This window comes from Gymnoscopelus microlampas, assembly GCF_963454915.1.
Source record: "Gymnoscopelus microlampas genome assembly, chromosome: 17".
NCBI lineage: Eukaryota > Metazoa > Chordata > Actinopteri > Myctophiformes > Myctophidae > Gymnoscopelus > Gymnoscopelus microlampas.
In genome coordinates, this window is record NC_139954.1 from 41,282,158 (window position 1) to 41,303,370 (window position 21,213).

The following is a 21,213-nucleotide window of genomic DNA, read 5'->3' on the forward strand; positions in this document are numbered from 1 at the left end:
CAAACTTAAGAAACTTCTCCCTCCTTGATCATCTGTAATTTCATACATTTACATCGTGTTTTTAGTTCGTAAAGTCTTCGTTGCTCATTATCACTAAATTATCATGGCCCTGCCTCTGCCCTTCCTTCCATCTATACCAAATTGGAATGAACAGTTGAACCCATCAGATTGTCTGCGGGTCTCGATTAAAAGCCCTGGAGCTTCAAGCTGGATGACTTAAAGGGCTTCCTTCCAGACTGATTACCTCATCGCCGCCAAGCTTGTCAGCTAGGGTATGCCGGTCTTGGATGTCTTCCAAACTGTTGATCTGCCACTCATGCTTGAGACCTGTGAATATCATCCTAATGGCATCTACTGAGCTAGCATAAATCATCTTGCTTTTCAGGGGCGCACCCTCTGGAGCCCAGAAGATGAAGACCAAGTCTTCCTTCTTTGATGAATCCTTGGTTTCATAGCTGACGTCGTACAGTGCATAGCGGCAGTCGTCTGAAGGCAGCATCTCCAGAAAGCGCTGGTAGGGGTCCTTGACGGAGACCCCTATGTCTCCCTGCAGGATCTCTTGGCCGACGTCAAGGATGATGGTCTCATTGTCGTCGCTCACGCAGAACATCGTAGCCTTCTTCCTCTTCTTCTTGTCCTCCTCAGTGGCCCCAGCCTTATGGACCTTCATGTCATTGAAAATTTCAATTACTTCATCCGACACCTTGATTCCGGAGGCCATTGCTATTCCTGTATTTTGGTGCTTGTGTATTCAATCAAAAAGTTGAATTAAGTGATGATTATATTTATATCCCTGTTTGTACCCCTGTTTATATATAATATTGGACATGGTATTCTGATGATGTCACAGTTGCTATGGTAGTAGCGATCAAACACACATTTACGAACTATACAGACCATAGATAGATCTGTGGACCTCCTCCTCCCAGTAGGTGAACTTCTAAATAAAACCTGACTAATCATATACGGAAAATTTCCCGCGGTACCGCGTGGGACGTCAGTCAGATCTGCGGTTCTCCAAAGATATCTAGAAATCGACAAAGCCCCAAATATGGAGGACTCTGATGTCATCAATATGTATGTCATCAACGGTCCTCCGTGCCCAAGATCCCTGTTGTTATCAATGTTGAGCCTCAACAACATTGAATCATGGCTGACACCAGCTGGGCACACTCTGCAAAACATCTCTTGTGGAATTTTCCAAAATCTGCCACAAAATCTACAGTTGGATCTGAACGGACGTAGATACGTCCTTGGCAGGGAATGTGTTAAAAAGGCTTTGGAGTCTGCATGTGATAAGGCGGAGGTCATTGGCGAACCATCCACTATGTTCTTCCAGAGCACTTTCACTGACATGGGGATTCAACCACATGAGGCACTGATGATTGGAGGTGATCTGCTGAATGATGTAGGTGGGGCCCAGCACTGTGGAATGAAAGATGTTCAAGTCAGGACTGCTAAATACAGGCCAAGCGATGAGAGGCACCCCATGGCGGCCGTGGACGGGGCCGTGGATGACCTCCTGTCTCCTCACATACCCACCCGTAATCTTAGATCAGCAAACAAGCTTTTACTTGAAATGGACCCCCGCCCCCCCCCCTGACAAGGCTTGTGACGGAAGGTGACAGGAAGGTGACAGGGCATACGCTGCTAGGGCTCCATTTCTGTGGAACCAACTTCCGCTGCAAATTAGACCGTGCACTTCAGTGTCCACTTTTAAAAGTATTTTAAAAACTCATAGATTTTAGAGGGGCTGAAGGCAGAGGCACGGCTGCAAAGAGCTCTGGCTGAGAAACTGCCAATGGAACGCAGTTGGAAAAGGAACGAATCACTTCTGTCCTTGACAATAACCAATCCTACAATTTGAATTATTTACTGTACACGCACACATATGGAGCAAATATAATGATTTAACATTTTTTATAAAATAAATATTTTTTGACTTTCGACTTCTCCTGGTGGGAGTCGACTTGTGTTAATTAAGTTGACTTAAGTCGAAGTCGACTTTTTAGTGAATGCCCTAAATGAACACCCGTTTTTCTTTTCTTTTTTTTAAGTTCTCTGGGACCCCGATCTACATTGTACAATCCTCAGTGTTTGTTTATATCTGGGATTGTACACATGGAACAAAATGGACCCATAAGGGTCCAGTGGTTCCATTTGTACACTCGCAGCTACAAAACTACTATCAGCCCTATTTTGACGGCAAAACAACAAACATAACCCCACACCATTTTCTTTCAATATTATATCCAGCCTACAACTTATCCACAAGTTTCCTAGGGTATTGTGGGCATCACTTCCTGACGATTTGATCAGGTATCAGGGATCAAATCGACAGGAAGTGATGCCCACAATGCCCTAGGAAACTTGTGGATAGAGTTGCAGATCTTAAATATATAATTAAATATAAGAAGCTCCCCTTCTTCAGAGACAGAGACCCCCTATTCATAACTCATAAATGCATGCACACATGTTTCTCATTTAAATTGTTTAAACAAAGTTTAAACAAACTGTACTTCACAATGATGTTACATGTGGGAGTCAGTTATGTTAAAGTTACAGGATGACAGATATCGTATGTTGATTTGGACTGATATCACACGTCGCATCAATATCACATTGATAACATGCAGTGGATGAAAGCAAGGACTAATTAAGAAATGGTCAGGAAATTAGATATGATTTTTTTTTAAATTGTTTTACTACCTCATAATAACAGCAAGGCTTGGTTCTCTGCTTCATGAGTTACTATTGAAAAGAGTGTTTCCTATTCAAGGGTCATCGTACCTCCTAAGGGCTGTCACACTCAATAATAACTCTATATAACGCTGGTTGAAGTCACTGCTCAGATTATTATTCCATCTATGATGTAGAAGACATGACCCCCAAGTTGCGTTTGGGTGTTTGATAACGCTGCCTCCCTTCAAAGTGGTCCAAAAATGGATAAACACTTGAATTACTTTATGATCAAAGAAATGTTTGTCATGTGAAATGAATGTTGACGAAATAATAATAAATAAATAGCGATCTCAAGAAAGGAGCGCTCGCTAACAACCCCCCGGAGCTGAGGACGACGCCCAGGCGGCCGGATTGGCGTTGTGAGGGTTCCCTGTACATATTTCACTCTTAGGTTGTATGGTTATTATGGTTTGTGTGGTTCCTTCTCATTAGGCCCGATTCACTAAGCTGTTTAAGTGTACAGAAAATACACTTTAGACACTTTATTTACATGTTATTTACACTGATATATATACGACCAGCTTAGTGAATCGGGCCCATTGATTCCTAGGACTTGGGAAACAGTGAGATGTCAGCCTAATTGGTGTGCACCTGGTGCCCATGCCCCTATAAAAGCCTGTCTCCCCAATCCTCTCCCACTTCAGTTCATTTGACTTTTGCACCTCACCCACCATGCACCACTTCAGCATTTATGTACATGCAACACTCTCACCCACACTGCAAAATTCACTCATGCATACACATATTACACTACTGACTTTACTGATTATTCCTGATCTGTTCAATTACTTTTGATTATTTAATGAACACACATTTCTTGGTAAACTGCGTCTCATATGTTTGCTATGTTCCCTGGCACCCCTAGGACAGGGTCACAACATATTGTTTAACTCAGACGGGGTCTAACGGAGGTACGGCCGGACCGGTTAGCCATTTAGCTTAGGGCCTAAGCTAAGCTCATGTTTCAGCAGAGGGCCCGCTCTTAATTCTGATGTCCCAAAACGTTAGGTTAGTGTGAGTTATAATGGGGCCAGTCGGACCAACGGAACGTCGGAATAATAATATCAAAGCCTGCCTCCCACTCGCTTCGTCTCGGAAAACGAGCACTCCTTTCTCGATTTGACTGATTTTCCACATGTAGGCCTAATGTAACAGTATATTGTAGCATATTTTAAAACATGCTAAGTGACACCAAGATCATTCAAATTGGCAAACTACACACCTTTGCCGTTTCTTGAAAGTTTGATTGAAAGCAATCAAACTTCGTGAGGTCAATTTTCTTGGATCTTGGAAAATGGACACCATCTTGGATTTCCAAATGGCCAATAAGCCATGCATTTCAAATGTATTTAAACAAAAAGTGGGGCATAAGACAAATTGGGTGGTAGTAGGCCTAAGGGACCTGATTACTTGATAAGGGTAACTGAGTTTGAATCATGAATCCCGTCATGTCTTTCTTGTCTCGCTATCGTATCTAAATAAAGTATACAATGACCAAAAACTAACACATAAAATAATAATAATAAAATAATAATAATGATGATAATAATAATTAACAAAAAAACTATTGGTTGTGTGCACTGACCATACATTCCTTGTGCGCGTTGATGACAAGTTTGAATTCAACTCCCATCATGTCTTGCATGCCCTGAAAGAAAGAAAGAAAGAAATTAAGAAAGAAAGAAAATAAATATCTATTGGGGGTGCCTGGTGGCTCAGTGAGTTGCTCACAAGGGAGTTGTGAGGAAGCAAGTTTGAATCTGAGTCCGATCTTGCATGTCTCCCCTCTCACTGCCCTCAGTTTCCTGTCTCCTATCTAATATAATCTAAATAAAGCATAAAATGATATACTGTAGTTTAAATAAATAAATAAACAAATAAATAAATAATTGGATGGGGTGCCTGGAGTTAAAATACGACTCGTCACGTGGTCATGGACTGAGGTATTTCTGCGTCCTCCCTCCCCGTGTCTTTCTTTTTTGTTACTTTCCAATAAAGTTATATTAGTTCTATAACATTTACACCCGACTATTGGATTCACACCTTACAGCATCTCCCATCTTACTGACTTGGTTTTTCTGTCTACACTATCCTTTCTAAATAATGCATAAAATGCCAAAAACAAATAACAAACAAAACAATTATAAAAAAATACTAAACAAATAAAAAAAAATAATCAAACTTTTGAACGAATGAATGAATGAATGAACTATTGGACTGACCATAAACTCGTCATGTCTCCCAGGAAACAGAGGGCAGTGAGGTCACTGCCCTCAGTTTCCTGTCTTGCTAAACAATCCTATCTAAATAAAGTATAAAATGGCAAAAAAGACTATAAAAAAACATTTTAGGTTTCTCCTAAATGACACAAAATGCTGAAAAAAATAAAAATAACTATTGGATGGGGTCTGTATGCTCTTTGTGAGTCGCGTCTCGCGAGGGACAGATTTCGAATCTCAGTGAATACGAGTTTCATAACCTGTGGAATGGAATCAAATAAGTTCAGATGAGGACACAACGGATCTTCTCTCATGCGGATCAACTTTCTATTGTTCTCAGACAGAGAGAGAGCTCTCTTTGCTGTTTGGGTCCAGTGTGAGTTCACACACACATGATGAGAATAACTTGCGCTGTTCTTCCTTGATCTTCTGCTCTGCAGTGAGAAACTTCATACATTTACATGTGTTTGGTTTTGACGACTTCATTCTTGATCCTGAATTTTGATCCTGGTTCTGCTTGTAGCCTACCAAATTGGAACGAACAGCTGAACCCCTCAGATGTTGTCTGATGTTGTCTAGTGTTGTCCTATCGTTTTCCCCCAATAGGACATCCTTCCAGAGTGACTATCTCTGCACCGCCAAGCTTTTCAGCAAGGCTACGCCGATCTTTGATGTCTTCCAAACCGTTGACCTGCCACTTATGCTTGAGACCTGAGAATTCCTTCTTAATGGCATCTAATGAGCTGGCGTAAATCGTCTTACTTGACGGCGACGCACTATCTGGTGCCCAAAAGAGGAAGACTAGCTCTTCCTTTGTCGTCTCCTTGGTTGCATAGGTGGCATCATACAGAGCATAGCGGCATTCATCTGCGGGCAGCATCTCTACAAAGTGCTGGTAGGGGTCCTGGACGGTGGTTCCTATGTCTCCCAGCAGCATCTCATTTCCATCCTCAAGGACAATCCTCCTCTTGTCCTTGCTCATGCAGAACATCACAGCTTTCTTTCTCTTATTCTTATCCTCGGCAGAATGAGCCTTACGGACCTTCATGTCGTTGAAAACAACGCGCACCTCATCTGCCACTTTGATTCCGGACGCCATTGGTATTATCAATTACGGACGGTTGATTTAGTCGGGTACTGAATGAGGCTGTGATGAACGTTTATTTATATCCCCAAACAAGCCAAATTGCTGCGCGCCGATTGGAGTATTTTATTTTGATGTCATGGTTGCTATGGTAGCAGAGATCAAATGTATAAGACACTGTTTTGTTTTACATGTCACCACTGGTCCACATGGGACCTTGTAGAATTATACGTTTTCCCTAAAAGTTAAATTTTATTTTTTTCCTCAAACTCAAATGTACTGCGTCATGACATAGTTAATATATGAATCATGATTTCATTCACCTGTTTGATACCTTTAGTTCATGTTCCTCCACTCGCACCTGGAGACACTCTTGGGCTGCTGCGTTCTTTATACAATTCAAGATGACGGCCAGACGGTGCATTACTCGTTTTAAACTTAAACAGTGTATTACAATATTGTGTATCTGAAAACATTGGAGGTGAGAAATAAGCAATGCAGTACCCCTCTCTCTCTCTGCCTCAGCTGCACTTTGCACTCTGAGGAGTGCAGTGTACAGTACAGATGTGCCACTTCAAAACTTCACACGTTACTGTTCTTTCCCTGAAAGTGGCCTGAAAAGGCATGTTTTCCTCCCTGTTCTGCCCTTAAAATTGCACTGTTTTGCCCCTGAAAAGAAGTTGTTACTAAACCCCCCCGTTTTTCCCTTCAACAGACACTCATATGCATGAGAACAAAAGAATGTGTGTTGAGAAGGTGTCAGACTCATTATGAGGCGAAAGGTGATTTGAAGAGTTGCTCAAATTAATTAGCATCATAAAAGCAGTGATCATCAAAATAATTCATAATTTTAAATGCCCTTCTTTGTCCCTCTTATTGCCCTGGGAATCCCCTGAAAATGTACTGTCTTGGCGATGGCAGGACATGTGAAGTTTTGAAGTGGCACATCTGTATGTAGATTCCAGCGATCCCATAGCCCGAGAGGGCAGGACCATTAGACACTGTGATTGGTTAAACCAAAACACGCGCCCGTTCCTGAGCTAAACAGAAAAAGTCATTCCATGGCGTCTTTAAAGGTCTGTAACTCGGAGAGTTACCATATTCAACGAGCAGACGTTAAGATTTTTCCCCACTTGTCCTGCGGGCTCTACTTGCCGCATCTGAATTTTTAGTTGTCCTGCCTAGCCTAGGGAGTACCGTTAAAATAGCTCTATATTCTGATAGTACTCATTGCTATGGAGTGTTAGTTCAGTAACAGGAGTCGCCATATGTCTCCAGCTCTTTATTAAACAGAAAATGCATTTTCAGGTCGGGATACCAATTTTATCCAATCAGGACAGAATTAATTCAGGATACATTTAAACAAGTTCAATTTGAAGTGATGACAAAAAAAATTGCAGACAAAATTGGAACTGGAACACTATAAAAATTAAGCTGATAACTGGGTACTCTCTCCTGATTGGCTGAAATATTGTCACCTACTGTACCTGAAAATGTATTTAAGAGCTGGAGAGACAGGGAAACCCCTCTTACTGAACAATCACACTATAGCAAGGATTACCATCAGAATATAGAGCTTCAATCTTTTAACAAAAAAAACTTTTGTGTTAACCAAAAAATATCACTTACCCTACCTTTAAAAAAGAAGGGGGGAAAAAACGAATTATTATCTATATTACATCTACAGAACATATTTTGTAAAAGAACAAACAAAAAAGCTTAATATCTACATTATTTAATTGTAGATTAGAATTGGCTTCGATTGAAGCCTGGGGCTAGATTTAATCCTCTATACAGGACATCCTTCCAGAGTGACTATCTCTGCACCGCCAAGCTTTTCAGCAATGCTACGCCGATCCTTGATGTCTTCCCAATTATTGACCTGCCACTTATGCTTGAGACCTGAGAATTCCCTCTTAATGACATTTAATGAGCTGGCATAAATAGTCTTACTTGACGTCGACGCACCATCTGGTGCCCAAAAGAGGAAGACTAGCTCTTCCTTTGTTGTCTTCTTGGTTCCATAGGTGGCATCATACAGAGCATAGCGGCATTCATTTGCAGGCAGCATCTGTACAAAGTGCTGGTAGGGGTCCCGGATGGTGGTTCCTATGTCTCCCAGCAGCATCTCATTTCCAGCCTCAAGGACAATCATCCTCTTGTCCTTGCTCATGCAGAACACAACAGCTTTCTTTCTCTTCTTCCTGTCCTCTGCAGAATGAGCCTTACGGTTACGGACCCTCATGTTGTTGAAAACAACACGCACCTCATCTGCCACTTTGATTCCGGAGGCCATTGGTATTATAGTTTACTGATCGTTGTTTTAGTCGGGAACTGAATGAGACTGTGATGACATGTTTATATATATCCCCTAACAAGCCAGATTGCTGCCTCACAGCTGCGCGCCGATTGGAGTATTTTATTTTTGATGTCATGGTTGCCAAGTTCCAATTAAATTATTAACTTATTTGTAGCATGGACAGTTTCTGTTAGTAACTGTTGGTTAATGATTGTACTGTCCCTTTAACACTGCAACTCAGCTTCGCCTAGCTAATATTATAAAATATAATATATAATATAATCAAATCTGCGACTTTCCAGATCTACAAGCGAACAGCTTGTCACATAAACTCGCATGTTGGCTTCTCATCTGGTTGTTGTGAGGCAAATCAGCCGAATTCAATATAGCGTTTCACCCTATACGACATACATGTAACATACGGATGAAGAGCGCATAGCAGGGACAGGGCAGTCCAGCCTAATGAGCATGCACTCACACTAATGCAGTCCGGTGAAATGTTACCTTGCACACTCACTTTTGTCACAGTCTAGAGCCCCATGTCAGGCAGAGAGGTTCAGAAAAGGCAGACAGCGGCGTATCAGAGGAGAAATCAAGCACAACAATCCCCCTCTATTAAGTCATTAAGACATCCTTGTGTCGCCAAACTTGACCGACACGAGGAGAGGACATACTCTAGGTTTGCTGGCCCTCAGCAAAGTGTGAGAGCTGGGGCTCTCTGCCTATAGTTTGACCTGTAGGCAGGACATCATAGACCACTGGTTCTGAACGTCTGGTCCGAATGTCCGGAATCTTCGTGTAGATTGGGGTCCCAAAGATTACATTGTCATAGACAGAACATACACAGGAGCTTGTCCTTCCATGCTCCAGATGTCCTGCCACGTCGGTGCCCTCTCTCACCTCGTCGTGCAGCCCTGCTTGTTCATGGCTACAGCGTTGGTTGACATGTCGGCATCTTTCCTCCTGTCTCTGCACCATGCCACGCCGCTCCTTCAGGTTAAACAGACCTGGCCCGCCCTGGACTACTGACCCGACAAAGTCAGCATGATGCAGAAGACCATCCTTCACCTGCCTCAGTGCTCCGGTGTGGCTGACCGCACGCAAACGTGATGTCCTCTTGAGCTTTTCTGCAGCATCATAGTGCTTGTGTGTTTTGTGTTGCCTTTTACTCAACCATTGACCGTGTGGATCATCACTTGTGATGGACGTGTGGCCCTTAACCACCAAGGCGTCTACAATACACTATACCCCTATAAATAGCTGATCTATAAGCTTGCAGTTGTGCTATTTTGGCCGGATGTTTACCCCAGAATAGGCTTCATGTGGTTAAAAGGGCACATCTTACAGACAGCCTTGGTGCCCACAAATACGGCATGCTTGGCCAACGCACCGCGGAGCATCAGGCAGACTGCGGCCTGAATCTCCTTGGATGAGAGGGTGGAGCAATGGGTGTTGTGAACCAGACTAGAGGCTTCACCCGCGATGCACTCAAAGGTGTCCTTGACAAAGGAGTTCATGATCGCCATGGCATTAGACGAGCTGCAAACAATCAGCACAAATCACTTTACAAGCAGCTGTACCTGTCGCTAATGATGGTTTGTTCACTTGACCATTCACTTTAAAAGGACAATTACATGGTCGTGATGACAATGTGTGATGACATCATGACGTAGAATGCATCATCACTCAAACTTACTGGCCACCTCAGCAAAACATATTATTGTCTCCGCCAGGCCGAAAGGCATGGCCGAGACTATGTTTGCACCCTGTCTGTCCGTCCGTCCGTCTGTCTGTGTGTCCATCTGTCTGCGAGCAGCTAATCTCCAGCACCGTTGGCCCGGTCGCTGCGAAACTGTGCACACACACTCCCTGAATGCCAATTCAGAACCTTTGCCACAAATTGTTCACATGGGCCTGTTATAGCGCCACCAGGGGGCCGATTTGTGCAAAACCCATTTTTTTTACATTATTACTACAGCTTCTGTCCAAAAATCATGCAAATTGGTACACAGTATCTCCATAGTCATGTGATTCTGATGGATCTGTCCGATATTTCATATTCCAACCCAATTGGAAAAATGACTCAAAACATGAACGCAGCGTGCTATTTCCGTGAAATTCTGCATGTACATGCCCCCTTTTTCAAATTGACCTGTTATAGCGCCACCAGCAGGTCTAATTTGGCAAAACACATTTTTGGGAAAAAATGCCTCAAATCATGAATGCAGTGTCAGATTGCCGTGAAAGGCCTAAGAAGAAATGGCACCCTTTTCACATTGGCCTATTATAGCGCCACCAGGAAGCCATAATAGCTTCCTGACCTGGCGGAGACCTGTGCTCCAAGGAGCACTTTTTCTAGTTTGAAATTAACTGGTTTAGATTTGTTTGCCACATATTTCTTTACCGACCCTACCCTACAGGCCCCTATAGGCCGAGCCGTCTATAATCACCTAGATGACTTAGACAGAAAGTAAAAAACTAATTTTGCCTAAGTCATGTTTATCTGCCTTTATTCATATCTGCCTAACTCTACTCTCCTAACGCTGCTGATTCATTCTGCCTTATTGACAATGTTCTCAGCCTGTCAGAATGCTTGTTACATTCAAAATCATTTCTGCCCAAAACATAGGCAGAAATGTACTTTCTGCCTATGTCATTTTGGAATGTAACAAGCTTTCTGATTTGCTTAGGTCAGGACATATAGGCAATAAGGCACAATGATGGAGCAGTGTTAGGAGAGTAGAGCTAGGCAAAAAATGTCAATTTTACCAAAAAATGAGTTAGGCAATTATGCTATGAGGCTAACGATATGTAGCTGAGGCTTATTGGTGGAATAGGGGCTGTCACCATCATGACATTTTACCTGATGATTAATTGTTATAATACAAATATGTGGGAATAGTCGACCTACAAGCTCACAACGCTTCGCATCGACTCTACAATTGTTTAAATATTTTGAAAATATAAAATTGTAATCTGTCAGTCATTTCTTTCTTTAAGTTATTTGTCATTATCAGCCCTGTGCAATTTGTGTTTACAGAACAGAAATTTCATTCGAATTCATACTGTATGTTCCAATGGACAATGCTAAAACCACAATTAACACACACACACACACACACACACACACACACACACACACACACACACACACACACACACACACACACACACACACACACACACACACACACACACACACACACACACACACACACACACACACACACACACACACACACACACACACACACACACACACACACACGTCTAATAATGGCAAGTGTATGGGGAAATCAGAATTGTTATAATGACCCCCATCAAGTCTAGTTCTGTCTCTCTACACTCTCCTAAACAATACAATTATATATTTGTAAATAAACTGTGTGGCACACTGAGCATTAAGCTCCTTGAGTCATGAGGAACACAGTTTGAATCAAACTCCTATTGTCTTAAATGTCTCCCCTCTCACTTTCCCTTGGTTTCTTGGCTTGCTACACTTTCCTATGTAAATAAAATGCACACAAAAAAAGATAAACAAAAAGCTTGGATGGGTTCCATGGTGGCTAAGACAGTTAGTGCTGCACTGTGACTGACCATACTTCTTGTGACCCATAAGGAGTTTGAATCTGACTCTCTCCGCCATCGGTATCTCTCTCTCTCTCTCTCTCTCTCTGGATGGGGTGCCTAACCCTAAACTATTTCCTCTCAGTACTCTCTATATAGTGTGAAATGCCAATGAAAAAAAGAAGTATGTCAAAAAATAAAAACTATTGTTTTTTTTTTGTTTGTTGCACTGACCGTATGGTCCTTGTGAGTTGCGAGGACTTACGGTCCCGAAAGGCAACCGGAAACGACTGCTATTGGCTGCATCCGCAGCGAGGGCGGGTCTTCACTCGGAAGAACCAGTAGAAGCCCTAGAAACATACCCTACTTTATCATTAATTAAACGCAACTAAACGCATGTCATGATAATTGAAAAAATACTTTAAACTAGAAATTGAAAACAAAGTATTTATGAAAATGCTTACTAAAGTAATAAAATCAAGTATACTGTAAGTAAGTGTAAGTCCAGCCAAAACCTCATTCACTTGAATTGAGTAAAAATCCTTCTGCAGCCAGCAGAAGGGGAATTAGCAACATCTGCTGGGCCATTAATTAGAACTGCATTCTGATAATGACTTCCTATTTGGCCTCAAATCCAGCGGAGCGTCCTTGCCGCCTGGTAGCAGCCTGACCATCTAGTTTATGGACCAGAGTTCAAAATCAAACTCCTCTATTTGACACAGCCAGGCACTGTGGGGAGTATAACAACCACATCCTGAACCCAGAGTAGAGGGGTTCAGTGCATGTGCTGGAAGGTCCACACCTCTAAATAAAATGAATAAATAAAAAGAGTATTGGAGTGCCTGTCCATATGCGTTTAGTCTTGCGTGGCCACTGTTGCACTCCCACAATTTGTTTCCGGTCATACAGTCTGGGACTCGGAAGCTCTGATCATGATTAAAATATAAAGCGGATGTGAAGCCTCCTACCCACTTCCGTTTCGTCTTTACAGTCGCGCAAATTTATCCTATTATAAATCAAAACCATCTAAGCATATATAAGTTGCTGCTTAGCAGAAATGGAAATTCAAAAATAAAATGTAAAGATATTTTGAAATATATTTTCGTGAATGGAAGTGTCAGCTTCCTCTCTCGGATTTCAGGAGGTGTAGTTCCAGACTCTATATAGCATTCGGAGATTGTGGAATAGTTGTCTGGCTATTGACTAATATGCGTTAGAATCAGACTCCCAACATGTCTCGCATGTTTGCCCCCTCTCACTGCCCTGCCCTTCCATATAAAGCATAATGCCAAAACATTACATCGAAACAAAACAATTAAAAAACGAACTATTGGACCATTATGGTCAGTACCACTGACCAATATGGTCCTTGTGAGTCACTTAGGAACTGAGGTCCTGTCCTCTCACTACCCCTGGTTTCCTGACTCGCTACCATTCCCTCTCTAAATAAAGCATACTGCCAAAAAACTAAAACAAACAAAAACTATTGGATCCCCATCCAATATCTTCAGAGTGCAGTGAGAGAGGAACCTGGGTGCCTCTGTCACTGCCCTCTCACTTACCCTTGGCTACCCGTCTCGCTACACTTTCCTATCTAAATAAAGTATAATGTCAAAAACATAATGCCGAAAAATTAAAAAAGATTAAGAAATCAAACTATTGGATGGGGTGCCCCCCATAAGGTCCTTGTGAGTTCCTGTCTCACTATCCTTCCCACCAAAATAAACATAATGCCAAAGAAATAAATAAATAAAAATAAATAAATAAATACTATTGGATGGGGTGGCACTGATCTTGGTCCTTGTGAGCCACCCGAGTACCCCCTCTTCCCTGCTCGCTTCCCTGTCTCGCTACTCTCCGATCTAAAAAAGCATAAAATGCAAAAAATATAAAATAAAAAACGTGTGTGGTTGCCTAGTGTCTCAGCCAGTTAGTGCACTATCCATGCTCCTTGTGAGCTGCGAGGAACCAAGTTCAAGTTAAACTTGCATTTTGATATGGTCACTTTGGCCCCACCCACACCCCTTGCACAGAAGTGCCACAAATGATCCTGGTTCTGCCTCTTTCATTCTGAACAAAACAAGTAGAAATATGACAAATACAGCTAGTAACCCCAAGTCATCTTGTGACTCTGCCTATGGTTGATGTTACCCACATCGGGTGCATTTCTCCTTTCCGACATGTCGCCTTTCCGACGTTGACGAACCCTATACCTAACCCTAACCCTAACCCTAACCGCACGCGGAAGCCACTAGTCGGAGTGGTGAGATGTCGGAATGGAGAGTGAACACCACCCACATCAATAACAGAAGACGACCTGACCAGACCACTGCTAGGATCACCTGTACCAACAAAAAAGATTGTTCTAACTGGACATCCTGAAGAGATTTCTGCCACCCTACTTATTATCCCTCATGCATTCTAACATATCTGTAATAGAGAGAAACCTCTATTTGGAATGAATAGCAGGCCTTGATTGAAGCCTGGAGCTTGATTTATTGAGTTATAGGGGATCCTTCCAGACTGACTACATCTGAACCTCCAAGCTTGTCAGCAAGGGTGTTTCGATCTTTGATGTCTTCCAAACCGTTGACCTGCCACACATGCTTTAGACCCGAGAACTCCTTCTGAATGGCATCTACTGAGGCGGCGTACATCATCTTGCTCTTCAGGGGTGCACTCTCTGGACCCCAGAAGATGAAGACGAGCTCTTCCTTCCTCCCCAACGTGGTTTCGTAGGTGGCATCATACAGCGCATAGCGGCAGTCGTCTACAGGCAGCATCTCCAGAAAGTGCTGGTAGGGGTCCATGACTTTGGTTCCTATGTCTCCCAGCAGAATTTCTTTGCCAGGATCGATGATGATGGTCTCATTGTCATCACTCAGGCAGAACATCACAGCTTTCTTGATAAGCCTCTTCTCTTCCTCTGTGGCCTGAGTTTTACGGACTTTCATGTCATTGAAAACCGCAATCACGTCATCCGTGACTCTGATTCCGGTGGCCATGGCTTCCTCTTGTGTATCGGTGGTTGTATAGCGTTGTTAACTAAATTAGCAACGTAAGTAACTAAAGACAAGGTGAATTTGCTAAATGAGACCTACTTTACTTGACAATTCATTATAAAGGACATGGTAGTGATGACGACATTGCGATGTTGTTGCGCGATGGCGTCATTAGGTGGAATAGCAATGACATTACTCAAACTGACTGGCCAAGTGGCCATCTCGGCAAAATAATACCATTTGAAATGTGTTGGTTTTTAGGGCTGTCAAATAAATGATCTAACCTCTACTAAATGTTCCGGTCTTCTATCCAAATACAGAACCAGATCATTGGTTGAACACAATACAGATAATGATATTGCTGTACACCTCAACTGGTGATGCACTAACAGCTCTCACTACATACAGGACTTGTGTTTAAAAGCTTTGCCCTGGGTTGGCTCCCATAGTGTCAGTTTGCTTGCCACTAGTTCCGGGTGCTGCAGCCTGACGCAGTGCCCCTCTCTCTCTGACTTTGTCTGTGACCCGTGGTAGGTCCCCCGTAGAGGACCACATTTCTGATGTGGTCCGTCCATGTGACACCTAGTTCCATTCTTGTGTAGACTCCATCCAGGGCCCTTTCCTGTTGTGCTGTGAGGGTCCATGTCTCAGCCCCATACTGACTACGCTGTAGCTATGAACAGCCGCCTCTTGAAGTCTTCTCCCATGTCTGCTTTCCACACTCTCCTCCTTGCAAGGCATTCCAGGCAAGTGCCTCCCGGACCTTCAGGTCCTGTTCCATTGAAGAAGCAGTCCAGGCCCCGAGATATTTGAAGTCCTCGACTGCCTCGAGCAACGTCCTGTCCGCAGTGGCAATGGTTTTGTCCTCCGTGTTAACTGTCAGTACTTTTGTTTTCTTGGCACAGAGAGCCCATGTGGTATGCACCCTAACCTTTGCGGCTAGGGTGGCACAGATATTATGAAAAATGACAATAAATCCTTCACTCTGCCCTGAACTGAAGTTGAGGTGAGTTTATTTGTTAATATTTCATTCAAAACATACTGAAGAATGGGAAGGTAGTATAGGTCAGGTCTCTGGGATTAAGTGAGGGTTGTGATGAGGTGTTGCTGACAATAACGGCAAATGATGCGCACACTTTTGTCCGTCTTAATTTGAAAATGATTGTTATTGCTTTTGTTGTTTTTGACATAAAAGTGAGATAAAATGTCAAGCTCTTGCAACAACAGGGGATGGATGAGTTCAGGAGAAGAAAAGTGCAACAACTAAATCCTAAACTTCCCAGAGGTAACTGGGATAACTCTGCTGGTACAGTACCTGTATGTGAGAGATCGACCTTGAGATGTCATCTCAGCTCTGTCAGACGCACCCTGGGGTGACGGTGGATAACGAGGTGGTGGAGCAGCCAAGCAGCCAGCAGTTACATAACTACAGAGGAGGGAGAGAGAACATTCTGATGTGTATCTAGAAGTCACAGAAAGATCTATGTACATACATTTACATGAATACTCAAATTGCCACATCACATCACAAGTTTACAGATGTAAAAAGAGTGGGTTATATATAGCAGCAGCTATAGAGTCACAGTCTCTTGTGCAAGTGAGAGACTTACTAGCAGATATGAACACGTAAGAACACATAGCGATATTGCAGTGGAGTTTATTCATAGCCATATACAGCAATAATCCCTGTGTCAAAGCAGACTATTTATTCGATTATACCACTGGTTCCAATGACATTCTAGTATTTTGGTAAAATAAATACAAGTTCCACAATACAAGTTTCTAGTAGGCTGTGTTGTGGTTAATCAATCAATGTCTATGAAGATGCCTTTTCCACTGTCACATGTATATTTTGTATCAATAACAGCCTAAATACTGAGGAATAAGATACTGTGTGAATTGCTATGTATCGTCTGATGTTACAATACATATCGTTGCTGTTGGGTGGAAACCTTCTAAGTCCAAAACCGTTAATTTTTTAAAGTATTTTTAAAACAGTATAAAATAGTGAAAATCTATCTAATCTATAAGCACACAACACCTCGCATCGTTGTGTGCTTGTAGATCTGCTATTTTCACTACTTTTGTGCAACACCCATGTGTGATGAAGTAAGGCATTCATTTACGAAAAAACATAAAAATGTAAAACTTGGAGATACAAGTTTTCTGCCCGACAACAGCGATATAAATGATCGCCCGCGTATTTGAGGGCTGATGCAGCCAGGAGGTTGGATACAGAGGGTAACGAGGCGACAATTTGTTCATCATATACTGTATCGATCAATTAACTACAATACATTACAAAACTGTCCAGTTGTATCCATTGTTAAAGATTTACAGATGCTTGGACATCAAGTTCACAAAGAATAAGATGATGTTTGAGGACGGAGCGCTGGAAAAAACAGAGAAGCCCAGTTTCATTCACGTGATTCAGGAAGAGCTGGTGCTTGAATCTGGCATCTCTGCTGATGACCATGCAGAACTCACATGAATTATATAGCTCTCTCAATGACAAGGACCTTTAGTTCAGAATCTTCAGATTCACTCTGCAGCACTCCAGTACAATGAATTCCATTAGAATATCTGTCTTTCATAGTGATTAGCTGTTCCCTCAATCCAATTATGAGCTCATTATCCGTGAAGGAATCAACAGATGCTGCACTATACTGTACATCAATGATACTGGAAGTACTGTCAGCTTTTCTCTGAGCCTGTTCAGCAAAAATGGATATCTATCCTCTTACACTGACTTCACACCAGCAGTGTTGACGTGCTGCTGCCACGTTCTGATTTGATTTGATTTTTGAGTAAAAGGGAATGGGTCTAATTCATGTTATGCCCAAAACACACCCTTGACTAATTCAGACCCTTTGAGCCTGCAGCAAAGTTTGAGCTGTTGGACAAACTTGCACCACAAATCCTCTAAATAGGGCCCATAGTGTCACCGTTCGAGACAGGGAGGTGTAGGACTCAAGTGCATAACAGACAATAAGGCAGAGCAGATCAAATACATTACAAGGGGTTTGTTAAAGGGATAGTTCACCCCAAAATGACTTTTTTTCTATCTATTGCACACCCCATGAAGCCTTGAATTCATGGCAATTTTTTGTTTTTGTCGCATTCCTAAGCCAATAATTTGATGATCGGCAGCAGCTCCGGTAGGAGACTCAAAGAGTCAACTTCGAGTCTCCTACCGGAGACATTGGCATCTTTCCGCCCGTCATCAAATGAATGGCTTAGGAATGCGACAAAAACAAAAACATCTCCATGAATTAAGGCTTCATGGGGTGTGTAATTGATAGAAAATAAGTAATTTTTTGGGTGAGCAATCCCTTTAACTAAAGTAACCAGTAGCAAACAAAGGAACACTAGGAGACAAGGAATACAGCTAGGAGCAATTAAGATAACACTAGGAAATACTAGGAATACAAGGAGCTAGGAACTGACATACTGTAGATTTACTTACCAACAAGGAACAGTAAACTCAAGGACAAATATATAGACAAGGACTAACACACGGGTGAACTCAACAGACAATCAACACTGGGATAGGCTAGGGGACTAAGAGGACACAGGTGGAAACACTGGCAAATCACAAGACTGGTTAGACAAAACAGGTACAGATAACTAAGCAGACACATTTGGAACGATACTACAGAATAAGATACAAAACACCAAGGCAACAAACTACACAGAACTAGAAGACCAGAACAGGAATACATAGTAAAAGTCCAAAAACGAATAGACACAGACAGCCCAAGGGCTGAGGAGCGGACCGTGACACATACAGTAGTGTCCTTAGCAGAGAAGGGAAGATGGTTAAACCAGTGCTTCTCAAACTATTTCATGTCAAGGACCCCTAAATTGATGTGTATTTTCGCATACTTTAAAGATGTATTTGTTTAAATGTTCAAAAATAGCAAATGTACAACAGATGTACAAGATCCACGCTGTGAGCTTGTATATCTGCTATGTTTGAATAGCCAACGTATAAATGGATGTCAAAGTGGTCAAAATGATTGTGATGAATCATCACAATCACTTTGACCACCACTTTATCCATGATGTATTAAAAACATATTTGCTGGGGACCCCCTGGAACACCCCCCCAAGGACCCCTGGGGGTCCCCGGACCTCACTCTGTGAATTACTTGGTTAAACAAAAAGATTGATACCAAACTACATATTACATTATATTCCTCTAGTCAGTAACTAGAGGAATAGCATTTTCAATGGCTCAAACTATATGTCTGTAAACCTGAAACAATCAACATTCAGGTCTGTCAATAGGCTCCATGCACAGCAGCCATATTGGACAGAAATTGGGCCACTTCCTTGCTTCCTTCACAGGTGTTACCAATGATACTAATGAAGGATCTGTTCCATTTAGTGGTTCTCAAACTTTTTAATTTCAAGGACCCCCATAACTCTGAGAGTGTACAAATGGAACCAAATGGACCCGGGAGGGTCCATTTGGTTCCATTTGTACACTCTCAGAGTTACACCCCCTCAAGGAACCATGAGTGTCCCTGGACCACACTTTGAGACCCACTAGTGTTTCTAGTGAGCCAACATGCACAATATCAGCACCCTGACTCTGTTTGACCAGAATGGAACAGAGCCTTCATTAGTATCATTGGTAACACCTGTGAAGAAAGTAAGAAGAGGCCCAATTTCTCTCCAAAATGGCTGCTGTGCATAAAGCCTATAAACACATGTTTTTAAAAGCATTCCTGCATGCATGAGACCATGCACCCTGCATCTGTCCATCTATTGTAGACATTGAATGGTGAACACAATATAGTACATGACTGTTGTTGAGGCTGACCTCAAGAGGGCACCATTACCTCACTGATAACAGCAAAAGAATACAGCTTGTGTCCAGTTTGTCCTAATAGAGCTTTGCTGAAGTACTATTATTTGAATAACTTGTGTTCCCTGTGTTCAATATGTCTACAAATCTATTGAAAATAGCAGATCTACAAGCTCACAATGTGTCGCAATTGCGATGCGTTGAGAGCTTGTAGATTGGTTATTTTCAAATAGCCGAAGTATATATAAGGCTAAAGTGGTCAACGCACGTTTTGTAATAACAATCAAAATCTACGAAGTAACTAAAGTTCTCAAATAATTGTCGTGGATAGGTAAAAGTATTGAAAATTGGAAATACTCCAGTAAAGTAAAAAATAGCTCAAATTGTACTTTTTCATGTCAAGGACCCCCAAATTGACACTTATTAGCCCGCAGACCCCCATTTGAAAAGATAAGCCAGGGACGGTTTATACGGCTTTCTAGCAGTGATTCTCAACCATTTTAATTTCAAGGACCCCCAGTTTGACATGTATTAGGCTACGGACCCCCATTTAATGGCATTTATACCTCTGGGACCCGAATTTATATTATTCAATGTTAATTTAACTCTGAGAGTGTACAAATGTAACCAAATGGACCCGTTAGGGTCCATTTGGTTCCATTTGTACGCTCTCAGAGTTACAGAACCATAAGGGTCACAGAACCATTCTTCTGGTTCCTATCCATCATTTAGCTGGGGACCCCCTGGAACCGCCTCAAGTACCCCTGGGGGTCCCCGTACCCCACTTTGAGAACCAATGCTATATAGGATGATGGAGTCCCCAGGACTTTTTGTGTTATCCTTTTAGCTTTAATGTCTTACTGTACCACATGCCGTTTACATGTCTGACTAATAAAGTAATCAATCAATCAATCAATCAATCTATCATCGTATACTTGTTATCAGGGTTCCGCTACGAAGCAGGAAACCGATTGTATCTGCTGGAATTATTAGTATTACAGTTCTCCTGTATTTTGTCCAATAACTCGTTCATACATTGTTAACTTTCAGTCCATTTCGGCACACCGATAGTCCAGATGTTGCATAACCTGGCCAACAAAAAATGCCATTGATTGGACCATAGGGGGCGCTACAGTAAGCACTCAAAACTAAGGCTCAGCCCCATTTGTTCTAGAAATGAGAACATTGCTGACAAAATGTGATCTATTCTGGTCAGTGGACATGCTGTATAATGTTGCCTCTGGGACTCATAAGGTCTAAATTACATGAAAGTTGCAGGGGAGGTCCACGGAATATGCATGAACATAGCTTGAGAAAAGCTAAACATTTACATTAGGCAATCCAATTATAAGAATCTGGCCAAAAAAAATGGATACAGTGGAAAAACCCACTCGAAATTTGTCAGGGCATCCAGGAACATGACAGTAAATATATCCACCAAGCCCCATGATCCCTTGCATCCGGCAAGGGCAAAAAAGGAAGTGAAT

The 21,213-nt window shown here is 42.2% G+C and overlaps 4 protein-coding genes across 4 annotated transcripts; all 4 read right to left on the reverse strand.

Moving 5' to 3' along the window:
* Positions 1–202: 202 nt before the first annotated feature.
* LOC311064448 (cofilin-2-like) lies at positions 203–721 on the reverse strand (the record flags this gene model as incomplete). The annotated part of the gene is made up of 1 exon (XM_084084278.1): positions 203–721. The coding sequence occupies one exon, from the start codon at positions 719–721 to the stop codon at positions 203–205; it is 519 nt and encodes a 172-aa protein (XP_083940404.1).
* Positions 722–5,547: 4,826 nt separating this feature from the next.
* On the reverse strand, positions 5,548–6,060 carry LOC311064449 (cofilin-2-like; the record flags this gene model as incomplete). Its single annotated transcript, XM_084084279.1, has 1 exon — positions 5,548–6,060. The coding sequence occupies one exon, from the start codon at positions 6,058–6,060 to the stop codon at positions 5,548–5,550; it is 513 nt and encodes a 170-aa protein (XP_083940405.1).
* A 1,774-nt stretch (positions 6,061–7,834) lies between these two features.
* Positions 7,835–8,341, reverse strand: LOC311064450 (cofilin-2-like; the record flags this gene model as incomplete). The annotated part of the gene is made up of 1 exon (XM_084084280.1): positions 7,835–8,341. The coding sequence occupies one exon, from the start codon at positions 8,339–8,341 to the stop codon at positions 7,835–7,837; it is 507 nt and encodes a 168-aa protein (XP_083940406.1).
* Positions 8,342–14,406: 6,065 nt separating this feature from the next.
* On the reverse strand, positions 14,407–14,916 carry LOC311064451 (cofilin-2-like; the record flags this gene model as incomplete). The annotated part of the gene is made up of 1 exon (XM_084084281.1): positions 14,407–14,916. One exon carries the CDS (start codon positions 14,914–14,916, stop codon positions 14,407–14,409), a length of 510 nt encoding a protein of 169 aa, XP_083940407.1.
* Positions 14,917–21,213: the final 6,297 nt, after the last annotated feature.